Source organism: Ranitomeya variabilis, chromosome 4, assembly GCF_051348905.1.
Source record: "Ranitomeya variabilis isolate aRanVar5 chromosome 4, aRanVar5.hap1, whole genome shotgun sequence".
Taxonomy (NCBI): Eukaryota; Metazoa; Chordata; class Amphibia; order Anura; family Dendrobatidae; genus Ranitomeya; species Ranitomeya variabilis.
Genome location: NC_135235.1, coordinates 388,736,256 through 388,760,591, shown reverse-complemented (window position 1 = coordinate 388,760,591; position 24,336 = coordinate 388,736,256). Strand labels below are relative to the sequence as shown.

At 45.2% G+C, this 24,336-nt stretch overlaps 1 protein-coding gene across 1 annotated transcript in view; it reads left to right on the top strand.

Moving 5' to 3' along the window:
* Positions 1–23,819, top strand: part of LOC143767179 (uncharacterized) — a 49,032-nt gene extending 25,213 nt beyond the window's left edge. Inside the window, exons 6-7 of the mRNA XM_077255276.1 lie at positions 5,379–5,484; positions 21,032–23,819. Of these exons, the coding sequence (XP_077111391.1) occupies positions 5,379–5,484; positions 21,032–21,930 (1,005 nt within the window). The 3' untranslated portion in view covers positions 21,931–23,819. The remainder of the gene's footprint in view (positions 1–5,378; positions 5,485–21,031) is intronic.
* The last annotated feature ends 517 nt before the right edge of the window (positions 23,820–24,336 follow it).

Genomic DNA, 24,336 nt, shown 5'->3' with positions numbered 1-24,336 from the left:
CCGAAAATTCTGAGATTTTGGAGGTCTTTGCGGACCTATATTCCTCTCGGGTAGACGAGTCGGCGGGAGACACAGTGGCGTTCCTTAAGGGACTGGGGCTCCCGAAGTTGAGTGATGCAGATAGAGAGGGCTTGGAGGCTCCCGTCACGGAGGAGGAACTGGGTTGGGCATTACAGTCCATGGCTAATAGGAAGGCACCTGGAGTGGATGGGTTTCCCGCTGAGATCTATAAAAATATGGGGGAGGTGCTAATTCCCAGATTAAAGGCGGTCCTAGATGAGGCTAAGAATAGAGGGTACCTGCCATCATCCATGAGAGAAACCATAATAGCGGTGATTCCTAAGGAAGGGTAACCTGAGTCGTACCGGCCAATTTCCTTGCTCACTATAGATGTCAAATTTCTGGCCAAGGTGTTGGCGACGCGGTTGACGAGTGTCATCTCCAACCTGGTGCACCCAGACCAGTCTGGCTTTATGCCTGACAGATCCACGGCGGTCAACCTACGGAGGCTGTTTATGAATCTGCAGCTTAGATCCGACAACTGTGACCAAAGAGTTACTGCATCTTTAGATGCCCATAAGGCATTCGACAGTGTGGAATAGGGATACTGTATCTCTGGCAGGTGTTGCAGTGTATGGGGCTTGGCCCGCAGTTTGTGTCCTGGATTCAGCTGCTGTACTCGCAGCCGGTGGCTAGAGTCAAGGTGAATGGGGAGTTATCGCGGACTATACAATTAGCTAGAGGGACGAGACAAGGGTGTCCAATCTCTCCTCTTTTGTTTGCTCTGGCTGTGGAACCATTGGCTGCTAAACTTTGACAGTCTGATGAGGTGTCAGGGTTTAAATATGGGATGATTGAAGAGAAGGTGGCGCTGTACGCGGACGATATTATTTCTGGCTGACCCGGTCGATTCCTTGGGGAGGCCATTGGGCTTATTGAAAGATTTGGCTCATTGTCGGGACTGACGATAAATTGGAGTAAGTCTATTTTGTTTAAAGTGGTTGACGAAGGGGAGGAGAGGTGTGAGCCGCTGGAGGATGGACGACTGAAGGTGGTAAATCAATTTAAATACCTGGGGATATGAATCTCTATGCCTGTTACGGATTACATACATAGGAATCTGACTCCGATCTTAGGCATTCTTAAGGCAAAAGTGGATGCTTGGATTAAGTTACATTTATCTGTGGTGGGCAGGGTGAATCTCATCAAAATGATTTTGATGCCGAAAATTCTATATGTTCTTCATAACGCACCAGTTTGGATACCGCGCGGAAAATTTAGACAGATTAACTCCCTGTTCAGGAATTTGGTATGGAGGAGACATCATCCAGGTATCAGACTGGAGACGCTTCAGCGACCCAAGGAAGATGGGGGCTTGGCACTGCCCAACCCTGAAGTATATTTTCTTGCAGCCCAAAGTCAGCATTTAAAGGGCTGGGCGCATGAGGGGTCGTCCAGTACGGTACAGCAATTGATGGAAAAGGTGACAAAAAGAAGGCCAGTAATACAGTGTCAGGAGGATGGATCCCTGGGGGCTTTGGGGAAATTGTATCCAACTATATTATTGATATGTAAGCTGTGGGGTAGACTGAAACATATACGTGGGATTACGGGGCTGACCAGATTCTCCCCGTTATGGCATAATAATAATTTACCGGAGTTTGTGACACTGGGAGTATTACCAGAATGGCAGGCCAAGGGAATTCACTACGTGTATCAGATAATTGAGAAGAGGGAGCTGAAATCCTTTTCTCAATTGCAGGTGGAGTTCGGTCTTGGGCCTGCGGGGGAATATCAGTATTTGCGGATGAGACATGCATTTGGAGCTCAGAATAGGGACGGAGGCATCAAAATTCAAACGGATATAGTGTTGGAGTATGTGTGTGGTGAAGGGACTACTAGGGGGGTTATTTACACTCTTTATAAAGACTTGCTGCATACTTACCTTTTGGGGTCTCCGATAGCGACGAGAGCTAAGTGGGAGAGGGATTTGGGCCCAATGGAGAATGAAACTTGGGAGTCGGTGCTGGAGTGGGTTCCACGACTGCCACTGAGCGAACCGTATAGGCTGTCACAACTTTATGTAATACACAGAGTTTACAAGTCTCCGGAGGTATTGTATAAGGCAGGTTTGCGTGCTGATTCTGAGTGCCCGAGGTGTAAGTCTACGAATGCTGATATATTTCATATGATGTGGACGTGTCCGATACTAGCTGCTTTTTTTGGTTGGTGGTTTTGAGTCGTGTGGAAGGAGCGTACAGATGCATGGTGCCAAGGGACCCGATGGTGTGCTTGCTGGGATACGTGGATGAGATCGGAGTGGATAACAACCTGAAGACAGCTATTGCCAGACTGCTGTATATGGCCCGAAAGGTAATAGCACGAAATTGGATTAAGGATGAACCGCCTTCAAGAAGAGAATTCCTCCAATATGTGAAACAGGGCCTGATATTGGAAAAGGGGTTTATAAGAAAAGAGGGAAAATAGAAACGTTTGATAAATTGTGGTCTTCGTGGCTTGCCATGGGATAGGTTTGCTATAGAAGACGGGTGAGTCAAAGGACCTGAATTGGTGAAAGCACAACATGAGGCCTGCAGTCCTAAATGAGATGATAGTCATTCTATAGTTTTGATGGTCGAGCTATTAAAAGAAGTGGGCTGTCTTACAGGGAGGGGGTGGGATAAGTTGGGAATGGGGGGGGTTTGTTTTTGGGGAAAACTTTGTATTGAAAACAAGAAAGTAACATGTAAATTGTAATGTTATTCTTAATAAAAATTTATTTGTTACAGAAAAATTATATATTTTTTTTCATGACTATGAAAATTGTACATTCACAGTGAAGGCATCAAAACTATGAATTAACACATGTGGAATTATATACTTAACAAAAAAGTGTGAAACAACTGAAATTATGTCTTATATTCTACACTCACCGGCCACTTTATTAGGTACACCATGCTAGTAATGGGTTGGACCCCCTTTTGCCTTCAGAACTGCCTCAATTCTTCGTGGCATAGATTCAACAAGGTGCTGGAAGCATTCCTCAGAGATTTTGGTCCATATTGACATGATGGCATCACACAGTTGCCGCAGATTTGTCGGCTGCACATCCCAAAGATGCTCCATACAAGGCAGGATGGATCCATGCTTTCATGTTGTTTACGCCAAATTCTGACCCTACCATCCGAATGTCGCAGCAGAAATCGAGACTCATCAGACCAAGCAACGTTTTTCCAATCTTCTACTGTCCAATTTCGATGAGCTTGTACAAATTGTAGCCTCAGTTTCCTGTTCTTAGCTGAAAGGAGTGGTACCCGGTGTGGTCTTCTGCTGCTGTAGCCCATCTGCCTCAAAGTTCGACGCACTGTGCGTTCAGAGATGCTCTTAGGCCTACCTTGGTTGTAACGGGTGGCGATTTGAGTCACTGTTGCCTTTCTATCAGCTCGAACCAGTCTGCCCATTCTCCTCTGACCTCTGGCATCAACAAGGCATTTCCGCCCACAGAACTGCCGCTCACTGGATTTTTTTTCTTTTTCGGACCATTCTCTGTAAACCCTAGAGATGGTTGTGCGTGAAAATCCCAGTAGATCAGCAGTTTCTGAAATACTCAGACCAGCCCTTCTGGCACCAACAACCATGCCACGTTCAAAGGCACTCAAATCACCTTTCTTCCCCATACTGATGCTCGGTTTGAACTGCAGGAGATTGTCTTGACCATGTCTACATGCCTAAATGCACTGAGTTGCCGCCATGTGATTGGCTGATTAGAAATTAAGTGTTAACAAGAAGTTGGACAGGTGTACCTAATAAAGTGGCCAGTGAGTGTAGGTTCTTCAAAGTAGCCACCTTTTGCTTTGATGACTGCTTTGCACACTCTTGGCATTCTCTTGTTGAGCTTCAAGAGGTAGTCAGCGGAAATGGTCTTCCAACAATCTTGAAGGAGTTCCCAGAGATGCTTAGCACTTGTTGGCCCTTTTGCCTTCACTCTGCGGTCCAGCTCACCCCAACCACCTCGATTGGGTTCAAGTCTGGTGACTGTGGAGGCCAGGTCATCTGGCGTAGCACCCCATCACTCTCCTTCTTGGTCAAATAGCCCTTACACAGCCTGGAGAGGTGTATTTGGGGTCATTGTCCTGTTGAAAAGTAAATGATGGTCCAACTAAACGCAAACCGGATAGAATAGCATGCCGCTGCAAGATGCTGTGGTAGCCATGCTGGTTCAGTATGCCTTCAATTTTGAATAAAACCCCAACAGTGTCACCAGCAAAGCACCATCACACCTCCTCCTCCATGCTTCATTGTGGGAACCAGGCATGTAGAGCCCATCCGCTCACCTTTTCTGCTTCGCACAAAGACACAGTGGTTGGAACCAAAGATCTCAAATTTGGTCTCATCAGACCAAAGCACAGATTTCCACTGGTCTAATGTCCATTCCTTGTGTTCTTTAGCCCAAACAAGTCTCCTCTGCTTGTTGCCTGTCCTTAGCAGTGGTTTCCTAGCAGCTATTTTACCATGAAGGCCTGATGCACAAAGTCTCCTCTTAACAGTTGTTGTAGAGATGTGTCTGCTGCTAGAACTCTGTGTGGCATTGACCTGGTCTCTAATCTGAGCTGCTGTTAACCTGCGATTTCTGAGGCTGGTGACTTAGATAAACTTATCCTCAGAAGCAGAGGTGACTCTTTGTCTTCCTTTCCTGGGGCGGTCCTCATGTGAGCCAATTTTTTTCTAGCGCTTGAAGGTTTTTGCAACTGCACTTGGGGACACTTTCAAAGTTTCCCCAATTTTTCGGACTGACCTACCTTCATTTCTTAAAGCAATGATGGCCACTCGTTTTTCTTTACTTGGCTGCTTTTTTCTTGCCATAATACAAATTCTAACAGTCTATTCAGTAGGACTGTCGGCTGTGTATCCACCAGACTTCTGCTCAATAAAAGTGATGGTCCCAACCCCATTTATAAGGCAAGAAATCCCACTTATTAAACCTGACAGGGCACACCTGTGAAGTGAAAACCATTTCCGGTGACTACCTCTTGAAGCTGATGAAGAGAATGCCAAGAGTGTGCAAAGCAGTCATCAAAGCAAAAGGTGGCTACTTTGAAGAACCTAGAATATAAGACATATTTTCAGTTGTTTCACATTTTTTTGTTAAGTATATAATTCCACATGTGTTAATTCATAGTTTTGATGCCTTCATTGTGAATGTACAATTTTCATAGTCATGAAAATACAGAAAAATCTTTAAATGAGAAGGTGTGTCCAAACTTTTGGTCTGTACTGTACATTCTTATATTTTTAAGCATTATGGGCTTGTCAAAAAAAAAAAAAAAAAACAAGGTGAAAAACGCTCTTTTAAACATTTTCTCTTGGTTCAATTTTAGTCTGAAGACTTTAAAGATGTGAAGCTTCTTCTTATGCCACAAACTGAAAGAGAAGACACATATGTACAGATTAAAGAAGAGCATCTGGCCTTAAATATCAGCTCAGGTATGTACCTTCCACTGTTGTAACTTATGAAAAGTCTCATATCAGAGAGTCGATGAAAGTGAAGATGCTGCAGATTTAAAGGTAACCTTGCATCAGGATTTTATCCCCCAAACTAATAATATGTATATAAAGGTGCTATAATGCTGAGTAATTACTTACCTTTCTTGGAGAAATCAGTTTAGCTGCCTTAGAGAAATCCATAGATGAAATTGTATGCCAATGAGCTGCTCTGGGCTCTACACTTACTGATCTCCTGCCTCTCTGCCCACTGCCGGCCTCCTGCCTCTCTCCCCAACCTCTGCCTACTGTCTGCCTTTTGCCTCTCTCCTTAACCTCTGCCCACTGTTGTCCTCCTGCCTCTCTCCCCAACCTCTGCCGGCCTCCAGCCTCTCTCCCCAACCTCTACCCACTGCTGACCTCCTGCCTTTCTCCCCAACCTCTGCTGGCTTCCTGCCTCTCTCCCCAACCTCTGCCCACTGCCGGCTTCCTGCCTCTCTCCCCATCCTCTGCCCACTGCCAGCTGCCTGCCTCTCTCTCCAACCTCTGCCCACTGTCGGCCTTCTGCCTCTCTCCCCAACCTCTGCCCACTGTCGGCCTTCTGCCTCAGTCCTTAACTTCTGCCCACTCTCCCCAACATCTGCCCACTGCTGGCCCTCCTGCCTCTCTTCCCATCCTCTGCCCACTGCCTGCCTCTCTCCCCAACCTATGCCCACTGCCAGCCTCCTGCTTTTGTCCCCAACCTCTGCCCACTGCCGGCCTCCTGCCTACCTCCTGCAGTCACAGGTGTATTTCTCCTACGCCTCATTGGGGGGACACAAGGCCATGGGTGTTATGCTTCTGCCACTAGGAGGACACTAAGTGAATATAGAAAGATTAACTCCTGCTGGCTCTAAGTGAACCAGTTCTTGCTTAATGTCTGTAGGAGGCACTTGGGTCTGGTTTTCAGACCCCAACGTTTTTATTTTATTTTATATAAATATTTATTTTTTAATTAACGGAGTGAAGATGGCGTCGGATCCTTTCTAGGTTCCGATCTCCCCGAATCATCAACAGGCGAGAACGCGGAGAGTTCCTCCCCGTACCCTCTCCTGCGACGTGGGAAGCCATGCCTGAGCTCACCTCAGGGGCGGGGGTTCCTTCGGGTCCCGATCTCCCCACACCAGCAACAGGCAACCACATGGAGTGTCCCCTGGAGCCAAGTCTATAGCCGGGCATTCTGCCCAATACTGTGGCCCCCACTATGGCGCCCGTGCAGTCCCCACTGCATCACCACTGACTTGGGGGATGATGGAAGGCAGCAGAAAGACTCTCTCTACCCCCCTTGTCTGTGGGGACATTGGATTGACAGTGAATACCAGGACCTGCACACCTGCAATCTGTGAGTAGGACTGCAGCTGGTTGCGGAGGCTCAGAGGGGTCCTTGTCCCTGGGAGGGGGAGGTGCCCCAGTGTCCGGCGGCATTCTTCACTCACCGCTCCAGCTCCTTCCCTGTCCCCGGTGTCACCAGGGCTCCGGCCCATTCCCCAGCTCCTGACAGGCTCGGCAGTCGCGGCAGTGTAAGGCCGCGATTCGCACCCCCAAAACTTTAGTCGCTGGCTTCTGGCCCGGACAGGGCTGCGGCGGACGGCCACGGCCCTCACTTCTCCCGGCCTCCATAAATTTAGGCCCCAGCTTCCAGCTGGGATAGGCCGCATTTTATGGCCCCGCCTACCGGGGGTAGCGCCGCCCATGTGTCTAGCGCTTCTCGTCTCAAACGAGAAGCACTTTTTCCTTATCTCGGCGGCCATCTTCCTATACCCTCGGCACGGCAGTAGGGGGCTTGGACACAGCAGGGAAAACAGGAGCAGCACTGTCAGAAGCGCTGTGGGGACACAGACAGCGTCACCTCCCCTGGGGACTCAAGACACAGGACCTGGGTAAGCTGCAGAATCTTTGCTTAACCCTTCCTCTGCAAGTACATCCTCCCTCTAGCTATCTCTCTGGACGCAAAGAAACAGGGTACACTATGTCTCAATCTAAAACTTCCAAAAAGACTAACAAGATGCACACTAACAAGACACACACAGTTTTTTTGCTGTCGCAGTCTATGGCTTCTCTGGCCAAAGCTATAGACTCTCTCCGGGACGCTTCCTCTAGTCAGGGCGTTAGTCTGTTAGTTGCGGAAAACCCTTCCGACTGACAAAACTTTTTATATAGCAGGGGTCGTACATTATCAAAAAGTGCTCATGCTTCTAGAAAAAAGACTCATGGCACATCCCCGAACCTCCTTGTGCTTCGGCCTCCGGGAGTTCGGCTTCTCGCTCCCCTTCTCCAGGGGTTGGTAGCGAACATGATTCAGAATACGAATCTGATGCGTCCTTAGACCAGGACTCTCAAAATGATCAGGAGACACTTGATTCCCTCATTGAATCAGTCAACAGGGCTCTGAGGGTGGACGAGAAACCCATATCTATTCTAGATCACACCGTGTCCTTTAAGAGGACTGAACGCCCTCACAGGGTGTTCAACCACCCCGAGTTTAAGGACATTGTTGAGAGAAATAGGGACTGACTGGATAAACGCTTCACAGGGCAGAAGCCCATGGAGTCTAAATATCCCTTTGCTCCTGATCTAAGAAAGAATTGGTTACAGTCCCCCCCCCCCCCCCCAGAGGATCCTCCCGTATCGTGGCTTGCTTCTAAAACTCTATCTTTTGTCCGATGGCGCCGCAGTCAAAAATCCTACTGATCGTCAATTTGACAATCTTGCTCGTTCAGTTTTTGAGGCTTCTGGAGCTGCACTCTTTCCATTCTTTGCCGCGACCTCGGTGGCTAAAGCTATGGTTCATTGGGCTGATTTCTTGTCCGCAGCCATTCAGGAAACTGACCTCCCCCCTGAGGCGGCATCCCTCGCTAATCAGATAGCTCAAGCCGGGGATTTTGTGATGTCCGCTTCTTTGGATGCGGCTAACTGCGCTTCCCAAGCAGCAGCAAACGCCATCACCATTAGGAGAGCCCTACGGCTCAGAGACTGGCGTGCGGATTCTGCTTCTAAAAAGTCTTTAACCTTTCTGCCCTGTCAGAGAGGTTGCTTGTTTGGAGAAAGACTTGATCAACTAATCTGCGATGCTACTGGAGGGAAGAGTAAGTTTCTTCCCCAGCAGAGGCCCGTTCGACCCTTTCGGAACCAGCAACAACAAGCTCAGACCTGATTTTTTTTTTTTTTCGCTACAATCCCAACTGGTCCTCTACATCCATCTCTTCGGGACCAGGACAGGCCCAACGCAGGGATAGAGGTTCCCAGGTCTCATATAGACCCTCCCATTCCTGGAAAAGCAGGCCCAGACAGTGTGGACCCAAGGGACCCAGATCACGCAGATCCTCTACACAATGACTCACTGCGGTATCCGGGAGACACCAACAAAGTAGGCGGTCGTCTGCTTTTCTTCTGTCAAGCCTGGCTCTCGGTCATTTACGACGATTGGGTCAGAGATCTAATGTCCTCCGGATACAAAATAGAGTTTTAGTCTCTCCCATCAACGCGTTTCTTCCTATCTTCTCCTCCCAAGGCAAAAGCAGCAGTGTTCTTCCGAGCCATAAATTCCCTCAGAAAGGATGGGGTCATTATCCCGGTTACGCAAAATTAAAGGTTCAAGGGGTTTTACTCGAACCTGTTTGTAGACCCCAAAAAAGACGGAACAGTGCGGCCCATACTGGACCTAAAACTGTTGAACAACTTAGTCAGAGTACGACGGTTGAGAATGGAATTGCTCCGTTCTGTCATCGCTTCAATGGAAAAAAGGAGAGTTCTTAGCGTCCATAGACATCCAGGACGCTTACCTTCACATCCCGATTTCGATTTTTCCCCTCACCAAAGATTTCTATGATTCACAGTCCAAGAGGGACAATTTCAATTCGGTGCCTTGCCCTTTGGCCTCGAAACACCCCCCCCCCCCCCCCCCCGAGTCTTCACCAAGGTCATGACAGCTGCTATGGCCATCCTTCACGCTTGGGGGGTGGTAGTGCTACCGTATCCAGATGATATCCTGATCAAGGGACCTTTCTTTTCACACCTGCAAGGAGTGCGGAGCATCACAATAAATACTCTTTCTCGCCTGGGCTGGAAGATAAACTTCAAAGAGTCCTCGCCAGTACCGGCTCAGCGAATTTCCTTTCTGGGAATGATCCTGGACAATTCCCAAGGGTTGGTGATCCTTCCTCCGGAAAAAGTCTCAGCCTTACAGTGGGGAACTCGGATGCTCTTTTCCCCATGCTCTGCGTTTGAGAGTTCGTGGCATGATGGTATCAGCTATAGAGGCAGTTCCATTCGCACAGCTACACCTCTGCCCTTTGCATCATGCGACGATCCAGTAGCCATCGGAGCAGACGCACTTGTCCTCTTGTGGCATCAATTTCGGCTTCCGTATATATTCCCCCTGCTCCCCTTACTTCCGAAGGTTGTCAAGAAGATCAGAGCGGAAGGGGTACTAGTAATCCTGATTGCGCCGGATTGGCCTTGCCAGGCATGGTACGTAGAACTAGTTCAGTTCGTCGCCGACGTCCAATGGCGACTGCCGGATCGCACAGATCTGCTGTCCCAGGGCCCTATTTACCATCAGAACTCCGAGGCCCTGTGTTTAACGGCGTGGCCGTTGAATCCTGGGTTCTAGCTCAAGCAGGTTTTTCTCATCAGGTGTCTACCATGATTAGTGCTAGGAAACACACGTCTATGGGCATTTACCATCGCACCCGGAAGATCTTCTTCTCGTGGTGCAAATACCATGGACGTTCTCCTTTTGACTTTTCCATTCCTTCCATTTTGGAATTTCTGCAGACCGGATTGGAGTCAGGTCTCGCGCTTAGCTCACTCAAAGGGCAGATTTCAGCCTTATCAGTTTTGTTCCAACGCAGGATTGCCAACAGATTACAGGTGAAGACCTTCATTCAGGGAGTCTCTCAAGTGGTGCCTCCCTATAAGATGCCGTTGGAACCATGAGATCTTAATTTGGTCCTCGGGGTTTTACAAGAGGCCCCTTTCGAACCGCTTCAGGAAGTCTCGCTATCTTTTCTTTCCTGGAAAGTAGCTTTCCTTGTTGCGTCACATCAATCAGGTGGGTCTCGGAGTTAGCGGCCTTGTCCTGTCGAGTCCCGTTCCTGAATTTCCATCAAGATAAGGTGGTTCTGAGGACGTTCCCTTCTTTTCTGCTGAAAGTTGTCTCCTCTTTCCATGTCACCGAGGATATTATTTTGCCCTCACTCTGTCCGGCACTGGTACATCGTATCGAGAAGGCTCTTCACACCCGAGATCTTGTGAGAGCTCTGAAGAGATATGTCTCGCAGACGGCGTCTTTTCGCAAGTCAGATGCCCTGTTCGTGCTTCCGGAGGGGCATAGGAAGAGTCTAGCCACTTCAAAGGCCACAATAGTCAAGTGGATCCGCTCGGCTATTCACGAGTCCTACCGTGTTAGGGGTGAATCTGTCCCAGCAGGGATTAAGGCACACTCCACTCAGTCAGTGGGCGCCTCTTGGGCCATTCGGCACCAGGCGTCAGCAAAACATGTCTGCAGAGCTGTGACTTGGTCCAGCTTGCATACTTTCACAAAACATTACAGAGTTCATTCTCAAGCCTCTGTAGATGCAGCCCTCGGCAGACGAATTCTGCATGTGGCAGTACCGCATCTGTAACTCGTTGGTACATGGGGTAATAACAGTTGGTTGTTCCCCACCCAGGGACTGCTTTAGGGTGTCCCATGGTCCTGTGTCCTCCAATGAGGCCTAGGAGAAATAAGGATTTTTGTGTACTCACCGTAAAATCCTTTTCTCCGAGCCAATCTTTGGGGGACACTGCACCCACCCTATTAACCTGATGGCTTGTTTTGTGTCTTGGTTTTGACATAGTTTATCCTTGTTAATGGTTTTAAGCTCCTACTGCATTGTTACCGAACTGGTTCACTTAGAGCCTGCAGGAGGGTGTATACTGCAAGGGAGGAGTTAATCTTTCTATATTCACTTAGTGTCCTCCTAGTGGCAGCAGCATAACACCCATGGTCCTGTCCCCCCCAATGATTGGCGCGGAGAAAAAGGATTTTACAGTGATTACACAAAAATCCCTATTTTTCTCTGTAATGCTCCTGAGAAAAATGTGATATTTTAGAGAGATGGTAAGTTCATACTAGGCGTTTTCCTTGTTTTTATTTTTTATTTTTTGTTGCAGTTTTGGCATGTTAGACTTTTGTTTATTGTGCATGCTGATAAAGTTCAGTGTTGGGGAAAAAATAGTCCTATTCTATGGAATCAGGTTTTGGCACAAAAAGCACAGCAAAACTTGATACTTGCATTTTTGGTGTGTTTTTTTAATCACCCATTCATTATAATGGGTGAAAAACGCTAAAAGAAGTGACATGCTCCATTGTGCAAAAAAAACATGCACATTACAAAATCCTGATGACAAAAAAAACAAGCTGTGTTCATGAATTGAATGAAATGAAATTTCTGAAATCCCATAGACATAGCTGGTAATTTAAAATGCAACTGAAATTTGCATAAAAAAGCTGCAAAAACGGCTAGTGTGATCTTGGCCAAAATGTTATTAGAAGATCATCTTTTGGCCTTCTTTTCCCAGCCCTGCTCCACATGATTGACCGGTGTCTTGTGAAAGGAGAGACCTGTTGATCACTTCAGTCAGGAGCATTTTGGAGAAAAATATACGTGGCTTCAATTGTGCAATTTGATTCATTTATTTAAAAATAAAGATCTAAAACAAAAATCATATTTGGTGTCAAGGGGTTCGCACAGATTGCACCACTGCCACCAGTTTGTTACAGATAAGACCGGAGAGATCACGCAGATCCCACCGCTGCAACCAGTTTGTCAAGGAACGCAACTCCACTTTCTCCAATCATCAGGACAATACACAATTGACTGACAAGTGATGGATGCAGCCCTTTTGAGCTAGTACAGCCATGACTCTTCTTGGGAATGATGCAACAAGTTTTTCACACATGGATTTGGGGATCCTCTGCCATTCTTCCTTGAAGATCCTCTCCAGTTCCGTCTGGTTGGATAGTGAATGTTGGTGGACAGCCATTTTCAGGTCTCTCTAGAGATTCTCTATTGGGTTTAGGTCAGGGCTCTGGCTCGGCCAGTCAAGAATGGTCACAGAGTTGTTCTGAAGCAACTCCTTTGTTATTTTAGCTGTGTCCTTAGGGTCATTGTCTTGTTGGAAGGTGAACCTTCGACCAAGTCTGAGGTCCAGAGCGTTCTGGAAGAAGTTTTTATCCAGTATATCTCTGTACTTTCCTGCATTCCTGTTTCCTTCATTCACAACCAGTCGTCCTGTCCTTGCAGCTGAAAAACACCCCCATAGCATGATGCTGCCACCACCATGTGTCACTGTTGGGATTGTATTGGGCAGGTGATGAGCAGTGCCTGGTTTTCTCCACACATACCACTTAGAATTATCACCAAAAAGGTCTATCTTCGTCTCATCAGACGAGAGAATCTTATTTCTCATAGTCTGGGAGTCCTTCATGTGTTTTTTAGCAAACTCTGTGGGCTTTCATATGTCTTGCTCTGAGGAGAGGCTTCCGTCGAGCCACTCTTCCATAAAGCCCCGACTGGTGGAGGGTTGCAGTGATAGTTGACTTTGTGGAACTTTCTCCCATCTCCTTACTGCATCTCTGGAGCTCAACCACAGTGATCCTGGGGTTCTTCTTTACCTCTCTCACCAAGGCTCTTCTCCCACGATTGCTCAGTTTGGCTGGACGGGCCAGGTCTAGGAAGTCTTCTGGTGGTCCCAAACTTCTTCCATTTAAGGATTATGGAGGCCACTGTGCTCTTAGGAACCTTGAGTACTGCAGAAATTCTGTTGTAACCTTGGCCAGATCTGTGCCTTGCCAAAATTCTGTCTCTGAGTTCCTTGGCCAGTTCCTTTGAGCTCATGATTCTCATTTGGTCTGACATGCACTGTGATCTGTGAGGTCTTACAGATAGATGTGTGCCTTTCCAAATCAAGTCCTATCAGTTTAATTAAACACAGCTGGACTCCCAATGAAGGAGTAGAAACATCTCAAGGAGGATCACAAGGAAATGGACAGCATGTGACTTAAATATGAGTGTCTGAGCAAAGGGTCGGAATACTTATGACCATGTGATATTTCAGTTTTTCTTTTTTTTATTAAATTTGCAAAAATTTCTGTTTTGTTTTGTTTTTTTAGTCAAGATGGGGTGCAGAGTGTACATTAATGTGCAAAAAAAAGGAACTTTTTTGAATTTACCAAATGGCTGCAATGAAACAGTGAAAAATATATAGGGGTCTGAATACTTTCTGTACCCACTGTATAGGGAGGCTGTGTGAGGCTCATGCTGGGATGACTTTTTAAATGAACTCAAGGACATCTTAACTCAGGGCCTCACCTCAGCTGCCATTTGATAACAATGAACACAAATTTATCTTACCCAAGTATTCAGTAATGGTGACTTTTTACTGTCTCCCAAAAGTGCATAACGGTCTTACCCCACTTAAAGGTAGACCCATCGTTTCTGGGTCTGATTGTCTTACTAGAAATCTTGGTGTATATTTAGATTAGATTCTCAACCCGTTTGTCACTTCCCTGAGCTCTTACATACGAGATACTACAGATGTCTTTAAAAAAAAAATCAATGGAGTGATTTTGGAACCTGATGCTATTTTAGCCAGTATTGACGTTGAGGATCTTTACTCGTCGATCCATGAGGCAGTAAACTACTACCTTAGCAGTAGGGGTTGTCGTTTTTTGAAACCTTATAAGTTCATTCTTGAATCCTTGAACTTTCTTTTGACCAAGAACATGTTCACCTTTGATGGTAAGTACTTCCACCAGCTCAGGGGCACTGCGATGGGGAGTCCTTCTACCCTTTCGTATACTAATTTGCTCCTTGGCAGGTGGGAGGAAACCGTTGTCTTTGGCGAAACAGGTGTTGAAGGTAATGAAAATGTCCAATTGTGGCTAAGATATATCGACGATGTGTTTGTAATATGGAAAGGCACGGGTGACACCTTTGCTGAGTTCGTCACCACTTTTGAACCACAATGACATTGGCCTCACTTTCACGTTTGAATCCAATCCGATGAAGTTATCATTTTTGGATGTCCATATTGAGCAGTTGTTGGATGTAACCTTGGATACTAGCACCTTTAGAAAATCCACAGCCACCATTTCCCTTCTTAGATGGGAAAGCAGTCACCCCATGGCCCAGAAAATCTGCATCCCAAATGGACAATACACTAGAATACGGAAAAATTGCTCCGACATTGACATTTTTAAGCGGCAGGCAGGTGGTCTAAGAAAAAGGTTTCTTTACAAGGGGTTACCCTGATGGGGTTTTGAGAAAAGCATACCAAGACGTTCAAATGAGACAGGTCTGAGTTATTGACATCTTCCTCTACTTCTAAAGTAGATAAATTTGCAGGTCTCCATTTTATCACCACCTTCAATAATGGTTCTAATAAACTGAGGCAAATTCTCAATCAACACTGGCCAATCCGATTGCAAGATGGATCGGGATATTGGTGATCTACTACCAATACATCCCCAAATCAAATTCCAAAAGGGGAGATCACTTAGAGACCGGCTAGTACGGAGCCATTTTTCCCAATCCCCCAGAACAGCCTGGCTCACTTCTAAAGTCATTGGCTGCTACACATGCAGTGGATGCGTTTCCTGCAAAAAATATTGATTCCCGGAAAATCTTTTTTTCTTCAGATAATACCAAGAAATATGAGATTAGATCTTTCATTCATTGCAGGAGTGAGGGAATTGTCTACAGGGCCTTGTGTACATGTGGTCTTATTTATGTTGGGAAAACCATCAGAGAGTTCAGGAGAAGAATTAGTGAACATCTAAGAGACATAGTGAAAAAAAGAAACCTGTCAACTTCATACATGGTGGTAATATTTCTGTAATTAAATTTATGGGAATAGACAAAACTGATAGACCCATACGTGGGGGTGACTAGGATAAAATAATCCTACAGCTTGAAACTAGATGGATTCATCGCCTTTTGATCTGTTGCCTCAGGAGGATTAAATTAACAACTTACTTTTACTTGTTTCCTTTGAGCTTGTAGGGCATCCCTAAGGCCTAGGTATTGAGGGTGAGCCGCCGTTGAGCGGGGGCGCCATTGCGCAGGTTCTAGGGTGCAAACCTCTGCTGCTAGGTAGGGTGCAATTGCTAGATAGGGGCATATTTAGGGAATAATAAGGTTTCCTTTTCTTTTTTATTTTTTATCATTTTCCTTATTTTCATTGTTCCTTGGCTGTGCCTTTGTCTAGGTTGCTGGTTCTCCTCCCAGGTTCCATCCTAATCGTTATGAATTCACTTACCTTTGATCTTATTATACAGCTTGTTAACCTCTGTCTATATGTGGTAATAATAAAGCCAGTCAAAACACTTTTATTTCATACCGAGTAGCATTGCTGCTCGTTGTCTCCATCTTTCTCCTGGGTATTTTTTTCTGTAAAACTGAAGGTGAAATTTGGTAATAGATGACACGATCGTATATATGGTATTCATCTTGTCTATCATACACCCATATTTATCCCTATGATTGTTCATATATAAATTGGATAACCCATAATGTCTACTTGCCCTAAATGGTTTGAACGCACTGTATCCTGAATAGGATAACCTTGTGACTGTTTTATGCGTTGTTTAATTATTGATCTTGCATGGATCCGTTGCCATGGTAGCTATGATAGAGGGCATCTATGTGATTATGCGACTTCTTTGTGTGCCGTGTAATAGGGTTCTCGTATGCCTCCGTTGCTATGGCAGCTGTGTACAGAGTGTGTCTCACCGCTGTGCTGTTCACGCAGGCGCACAGCTTTGGCCATACCGGAAGTGCTTTACACAATGATCCCGAAGTAGTAGATGCTGACCACCGCTTGTGATTCACACAGCGGATGTCACTTCCAGGCGGTTTGTATCTTGTGCGCATGCACGTAGGGTTTGGCGCTTAATTTGATCTTGTGTTCGCTAACATGCAGGAGAATGTGGCATGCGGCTCACGGCATTTGTGTTCCACCTGAATTATCAATGGGGTAAGTTACTGGGATCTTATGATGCATCAAAAGCATTGTTACTGGTCCTTGAATTGATAGGGGGCGTCTCCTTTACTTCAGAATTTCCGAATGGTTGATTTTGATTTGCTGTGCACTAGTAGGCGGTGTCTTTATGATATGCTAATATCTAGTTAAATGGACCTCCCCATTCTTTCTTTCCCCTGGGAGGCTCTTGTGTATCACCTGCCATGGTGGAGCTCTGTCCCTGGCTGCCATATCCCCTGATGAGTCCCGCTGGGATGAAACGCGTTGGGAGGCGGTCCCCGCTTGGAATGGCATGAATTATTTCTTTCTCCTGATTTGGATGTCTGTCCTTATGATGTTATGCCTTCAGCTCCACAGGAGACTCTTTGAATTACCTTGTAGATCCTACTCCTTACTGGATTGGTGAGATTGTTCTTGTTGTGTTATTATATTGATCTCCATTGTTTATGTGGTGCAATATGAGCTAATTGTTTAATGTATTTAGCTTTGGCCCTTTTTGTTCATTAGGTCTATTTTTGCTACACTGCCAGTGGTACTGGGATTGATGGTTTTATGATAGTCGGCCCTCCGACTTGATAATTTTGGCTAGTTTTTTGGCTTGTCTTGCTGAGGGACATTGACTTTAAGGCTATGTGCACACGTTCCGGATTTTGCGTGTTTTTTTGTGGTTTTCCGTGGCAAAAATGCTTAAAGCATACATTAAGCATCCCATCATTTTTAATGCATTCTGCAATTTTTGTGGACATGTTTCGTTTTTTTTCCGCAATAAAAACGCATCACAGAAAAAAAACACAGCTTGTTAATTAATTTTGCGGATTTTTCATGGATTTCCCGCTATTTACTGCATTGGGAAGCTCTGGAAAAATCTGCGCAAAAACCCAAAAAAATACGCATGCGGATTTCCTGCGAAAGTAGTCAGGATTCTCTCAGGAAAATTCTGCACACTTTCCTGAACATGTGCACATAGCCTTATGGTTGTCTTGTCTTTGAATTGTAATAATTTATTAATAAATGTTATGTTTTAAGGTCCTCATTTTTGCTCATTTCTTCTGTATATCGGGAGGCTGTGTGGGCCTCATGCAGTATATAGTGAGGCTGTGTGGGCCTCATGCAGTATATAGTGAGGCTGTGTGGGGCTCATGCAGTGTATATAGGAGGCTGTGTTTTGCTCATGAAGTGTATATAGGGAGGCTGTGTGGGGCTCATGCGGTATATAGTGAGGCTGTGTGGGGCTCATGCAGTGTATATAGGAGGCTGTGTTTTGCTCATGCAGTGTATATAGGGAGGCTGTGTGGGGCTCATGCAGTATATAGTGAGGCTGTGTGGGCCTCATGCAGTATATAGTGAGGCTGTGTGGGGCTCATGCAGTGTATATAGGAGGCTGTGTTTTGCTCATGCAGTGTATATAGGGAGGCTGTGTGGGGCTCATGCAGTATATAGGGAGGCTGGGTGGTGCTCATGCCTGCCTATGGGGGCAGCTAGTGTGGGGCTCATGCCGCATATGGGGAAGGCTGGTATGGAACTTATGCCGCATATTAGGGAGGCTGTGTGGGGCTCATGCCGCATATGGGGAAGCAAGGTGTGGGGTTCATGCCGCATATGGGGGAGGCTGTATGGGGCTCTTACAGTATACAATATACAGAAGGAGCTGTACTTGGGTTCAAACGATATATAGGGGGATGTCGGCATACTCAATTTTGCTCAATATTAAGTGGTTCAATTAATCTAATATATGATTGCCAATCGGCTCTGTCACAGCTTCCGGCGATTGTGTTGCTATCCCACAATTCACGGCAGCCGGAAGGCCACGAACTGTGCCTCCACAAGTGACAAAAACGGCACCGCTATTCCGTCGGGAGATCAGCAGTTCTGGTAGCCGTGGCTCATCTCCCGCCGCATGGAGGTCAGTGGCGATGCAACCGAGATGAACAGCGCCAGCAAAAAAATTTACAGGATCCTGCATTTTCCCATAGACTTGTATAAGGCTACTTTCACACTAGCGTCGGTATGGGCCGCTATGATGTGAAATTTCTGCAAGACATGGGCAGCGGATGCAGTTTTACAACGCATCCGCTGCCCCATTGTGAGTTCCGTGGAGGAGGGGGCGGAGTTTCGGCCACGCATGCGTGGTCGAAAATGGCGGACTCGACGCACAAAAAAACGGTACATGGAACTTTTTTGTGCCGACGGTCCGCCAAAACGCGACGCATCCGTCACACGACGGATACGACGTGTGGCCATACGTCACAATGCGTCGCTAATGTTAGTCTATGGGGAAAAAACGCATCCTGCAGACAACTTTGCAGGATGCGTTTATTCTCCTAAACGATGCATTGCGATGTAGGCAAAACGAAGCTAGTGTGAAAGTAGCCTTAGCGACTGATCACGACGGATGGCCACACATCGCATCCGTCGTGCGACGGATCCGTCGTGTTTTGGCGGACCGTCGTCTGGAAAAAACATTCAATGTAACGTCTTTTGTCTGCGTCGGGAAAACCTGTACCGACGGATCCTGCGTCATACGTCGTTCACTAGAATGGAAGCCTATGGACGCAGGATCCGTCGCACACTGGAGTCCAGCGACGGATCCAGTTTTTCCCCTCTGAGCATGCCCGGAAGGATTTTCAAGTCCGGGAAAAGTCTCTCTCTCTCGACGCATCTGTCATTACACTGGATGCGTCGCACACGTTTTTCACTATTTTCATGATGTCCGTCGATCCGTCATTTTGCTGCACTACGACGGACACAAAAAGACGGAAGTGTGAAAGTAGCGTTAACAGAGCTGTGTGGTTGCTTGTTTTTTTCCTGGAAAAAATTACATTTTCAGACATACTATCTTATTGGAATTCAACTTTTTGATTGTATTTTATTCCACTAATCTAATAAAAAAGCATTTTTTATGATGTTCACTGAATGGGCTAAATAATGTGATAATTCGGACAGCTTATGTGGGCTTATGTGGGCGCATGATCAGCTTGATGTGAGCTCCCCTACTGATCATGACGTGAAGGGGGTAAAACTAAAACTTGTCACATAAAAATCAAGCCTTCAAATGTCTTTTGTCTGAAAAATGAATAAGTTTGGCTCTTGGAAGAAGGGCAGGAAATAAATCTGTACACGTTAAAAAAGAAAATTGCCCAGTATTAAACTATCATATTTTTCGGATTGTAAGATTTACTTTTTGTCCCCCAAATTTGGGAGGAAAATGTGGGTGCGTCTTATAATCCGAAAGTAGCTTACCGGGGAGAGGGTCAGCGGAGGTGAAGCAGGTGACACGAGGACAGGTGGCTGCTTAAGGAGGCCAGCGGCAGGAGTGGCACGATGCCTGGGTGTTCATTAGATGTCCTTGCCAGTGAGGGGAGTCCCCTTTCCCATTCAGTTCCCTCCAATGGGCCTCGGGAAAATGGCTGCCAGAGGTGGCGCATGTGCTGATTGAGACTTCCGGTGGTCATTTTCCCACTGAATGGGAACGAGGACTCCGCTCACTGGCGCCAACAGCTAATGACCGCCCAGGCACCACAGCGTCGCCCCACTCCGGCCTCCTGAAGCAGTGACTATGCCTCCTGTTACCTTGCTCCACCACCCCTGAACCCTCTGGTAAGGTACCCTTAAAACGCACTATAAGACGCACCACCATTTTAATAAAAAAAAAACAAACATTTTTTTTCCCTATTTTCCACCCCAAAATTTGGCGTCCGCAAAATACAGTGTATGCGGTAACCTTTTTTACTTTAAGAAGCTGTGTATTGTTTGATGTTGAACACTTTATCTGATAACCCAGTATGTATGCTGATATTGAGCTTGTTGAATGATATAGAAGTACCTTACTTCCTTAAAGGGGTTGTCTGGTCTCCGAAGCAAACTCTGCAATCACTTTGTGACCAGACTGGCAAAGCATGACATTGTGCAGTGCGCAATCTGTCATGATTCCCTTGAATAGCCCATTGCGCGGGGGTCGTCGTGTCAGCGTATACGTATGCTATTTGTATATTTATAATCAAGTGCTATCTAGTCTCTCCCAGTTTCACTGAAAAGAAGGGAATTGCAGGAGTCTAAGTAACATCGTGATCACACAGGGCATATAGAAGAATCGTGACTGTGTGCATATTGCACGTTGTCACTATTTTGCAGTCTCTATTTGACTGCAGACCTTGCTGATTAGACTGGACAACCCTTTTAATGCTAATTTTAGGATGTGAACATTAGTAAAGCAGTGAGGGCTATGGCAATATTCAATTTGTTGTCAGGAAAAATGAAAGTGTAATAAGTGATATAGCGGTTACAGGTAGTATAGTTAGCCAGCCACATGAAACACACAAATATTAGGCACATGTAAAAGGAACATATGTTTTATGGAACTGACAAATTTCTGGACAGTGGAAAGAAAACTTTTTTCTACCAAGGTATTTTGCGCCTAATGAGAAAATGTGATGTAATTCACCAGAGTTGAGTGGTAACAGTGACATTGATTTTTATCTTCTAGATGGTGAGGAAAAGGAGCACAAATTCTCAGACGCACCTTCTGGTTCCTCCAGTCCGGTTGCCACAGATGAAGATATGTATTTATGTTCGCTATGTGGGAAGTGTTTTAAATCCAGGGGCAGGTCGTCCAACCAGAAGGCTAACAGTGGAGAAAACATGTATTTGTGCTCTGATTGTGAGACTTCATTTCATTTAAATTCCCAAGTTGTTGTGCCACCCGGAGCAGAAGAGACCTCGTCCTACTGTTTGACATGCAAAAAGAGTTTTGCCAGTAAAACGGTTTTTCTTGCCCACCAACGTATTCACACCGGTAAGAAATCTTTCCAATGCTCCGAGTGCGGATTGTCTTTCTCCAGTCAATCCATCCTTGAAACTCATCAGAGCATCCACACGGGGGATAAACCGTTTTCTTGTTCAGACTGTGGGAAATGTTTTGCCATGAAGGCCAACCTTGTCAAGCATGTGAAAACTCACAACGCCGAAAAGCCATTCACATGCCTCGATTGTGGAAAGTGCTTCGGGATCAAGTCCAACCTTGTGAAACATCAAAGAATTCACACAGGAGAGAAGCCCTTTACCTGCGCACTTTGTGAGAAGAGTTTCGGAATGAAATCAAACCTGATTAAACACCAGAGGATCCATACAGGAGAGAAACCTTTTTCATGTCAAGAATGTGGAAAATGTTTTGCTTCAAGATCCAACTTGGTCAACCATGAGAGGATCCACACGGGGGAAAGGCCATTTAATTGTTCCTTTTGTGGTAAGGGCTTCATCACAAGTTCAGACCTTTTCAGGCACAAAAAGACTCACACGGAAAATAAGCAATTGATCTGCAGTGAATGTGGAGAAAGTTTTATTAACAAATCTGGGCTTGTTGCACATCAGAAAATGCACACCTAAGATCAACCTCTATAACAACAAATCCAGGTAGAGTTTGTGCATAATTTGTGTCATCTTCTAATTTGGATGGGAAAAAAAGGATATGATCTTCCTAGCCAACCTCATGTATTGAAGAATAATGTACAAATTGCATATTTTGGATAAAGTTGTATAAGCCAAATGTTGCTAACCTGCTATTCTTAATTCACCTTTTTCACAGTTGGACATTTCTTTATGGCCTGTTCTGTATGGAAGAAATTTTCATCCCTTTCCTGTGGTTACCCCATTATTGAAACTGTGAGGCAATATATTAGGTCAAAATGCCATTATAATGGATGCTGATTTTTTTTTTAAAATTTTTAAAAAGCTGAAGTACGATATGTTTGGACTATAGGACGCAACTAACTACAAGATGCACAAAGGTTTTAAGCAGAAATTAGGGGGAAAAAAAGATTTCATACTAATTAAACACTTCTTAGTGGTATAAGAAAATTGAAGGATTAATGTACTAAACTGGTCTAGTCGGTTAGGATTAATATTTTAGTATTATTATCTTACAATTTGCAGTGGCAAAGCCAACTGCTTTCCTGCTAACACTGCATACGTGATGCCTAGCAGTAGTTATAATCAGCAGTACTGGCTGTTTATATGAAGGTGGGCAATGATCTCTATTCTGTCAATGATTTGTCAGATAAGTACTATATTGAGACAAATAACTGCTCAGCAGGAGCATCATGTGAGGTTTACGAAGGTCTTCTAGGAGTATTAACCCCTTCACCCCCAAGGGTGGTTTGCACGTTAATGACCAGGCCAATTTTTACAATTCTGACCACTGTCCCTTTATGAGGTTATAACTCTGGAACGCTTCAACGGATCTTGGCGATTCTGACATTGTTTTCTCTTGACATAGTGTACTTCATGGTAGTGGTAAAATTTCTTCGATATAACTTGCGTTTATTTGTGAAAAAAACGGATATTTGGCGAAAATTTTGAAAATTTCGCAATTTTACAACTTTGAATATTTATGCCCTTAAATCACAGACATATGTCACGCAAAGTACTTAATAAGTAACATTTCCCACATGTCTACTTTACAGCAGCACAATTTTGGAACCAAAATTTTTTTTTGTTAGGGAGTTATAAGGGTTAAAAGTTGACCAGAAATTTCTCATTTTTACACCATTTTTTTTTAGGGACCATATCTCATTTGAAGTCATTTTGAGGGGTCTATATGATAGAAAATACACAAGTGTGACACCATTCTAAAAACTGCACCCCTCAAGGTGCTCAAAACCACTTTCAAGAAGTTTATTAACCCTTCAGGTGTTTCACAGGAATTTTTGGAATGTTTAAATAAAAATGATCATTTAACTTTTTTTCACACACAATTTATTTCAGCTCCAATTTGTTTTATTTTACCAAGGGTAACAGGAGAAAATGGACCCCAAAAGTTGTTGTACAATTTGTCCTGAGTACGCTGATACCCCATATGTGGGGGTAAACCACTGTTTGGGCGCATGGCAGAGCTCGGAAGGAAAGGAGCGCCATTTGACTTTTCAATGCAAAATTGACTGGAATTGAGATGGGACGCCATGTTGCATTTGGAGAGCCCCTGATGTGCCTAAACATTGAAACCCCCCACAAGTGACACCATTTTGGAAAGTAGACCCCCTAAGGAACTTATCTAGATGTGTGGTGAGCACTTTGACCCAACAAGTGCTTCACAGAAGTTTATAATGCAGAGCCGTAAAAATAAAAAATCATATTTTTTCACAAAAATGATCTTTTCGCCCCCATTTTTTTAATTTCCCAAGGGTAAGAGAAGAAATTAGACCACAAAAGTTGTTGTGCAATTTGTCCTGAGTACGACGATACCCATATGTGGGGGTAAACCACTGTTTGGGCGCATAGCAGAGCTCGGAAGGGAAGGAGCGCTATTTTACTTTTCAATGCAAAATTGACTGGAATTAAGATGTGACGCCATGTTGCGTTTGGAGAGCCCCTGATGTGCCTAATCATTAAAAAAACCCACAAGTGACACCATTTTGGAAAGTAGACCCCCTAAGGAACTTATCTAGATGTGTTTTGAGAGCTTTGAACCCCCAAGTGTTTCACTACAGTTTATAACGCAGAGCCGTGAAAATAAAAATTCTTTTTTTGTTCACAAAAATGATTTTTTAGCCCCCAGCTTTGTATTTTTACAAGGGTAACAGAATAAATTGGACCCCAAAAGTTGTTGTCCAATTTGTCCTGAGTACGCTGATACCCCATATGTGGGGGGGAACCACTGTTTGGGCGCATGACAGAGCTCGGAAGGGAAGGAGCGCCATTTGGAATGCAGACTTAAATGGATTGGTCTGCAGGCGTCACGTTGCATTTGCAGAGCCCCTGATGTACCCAAACAGTACAAACCCCCCACAAGTGACC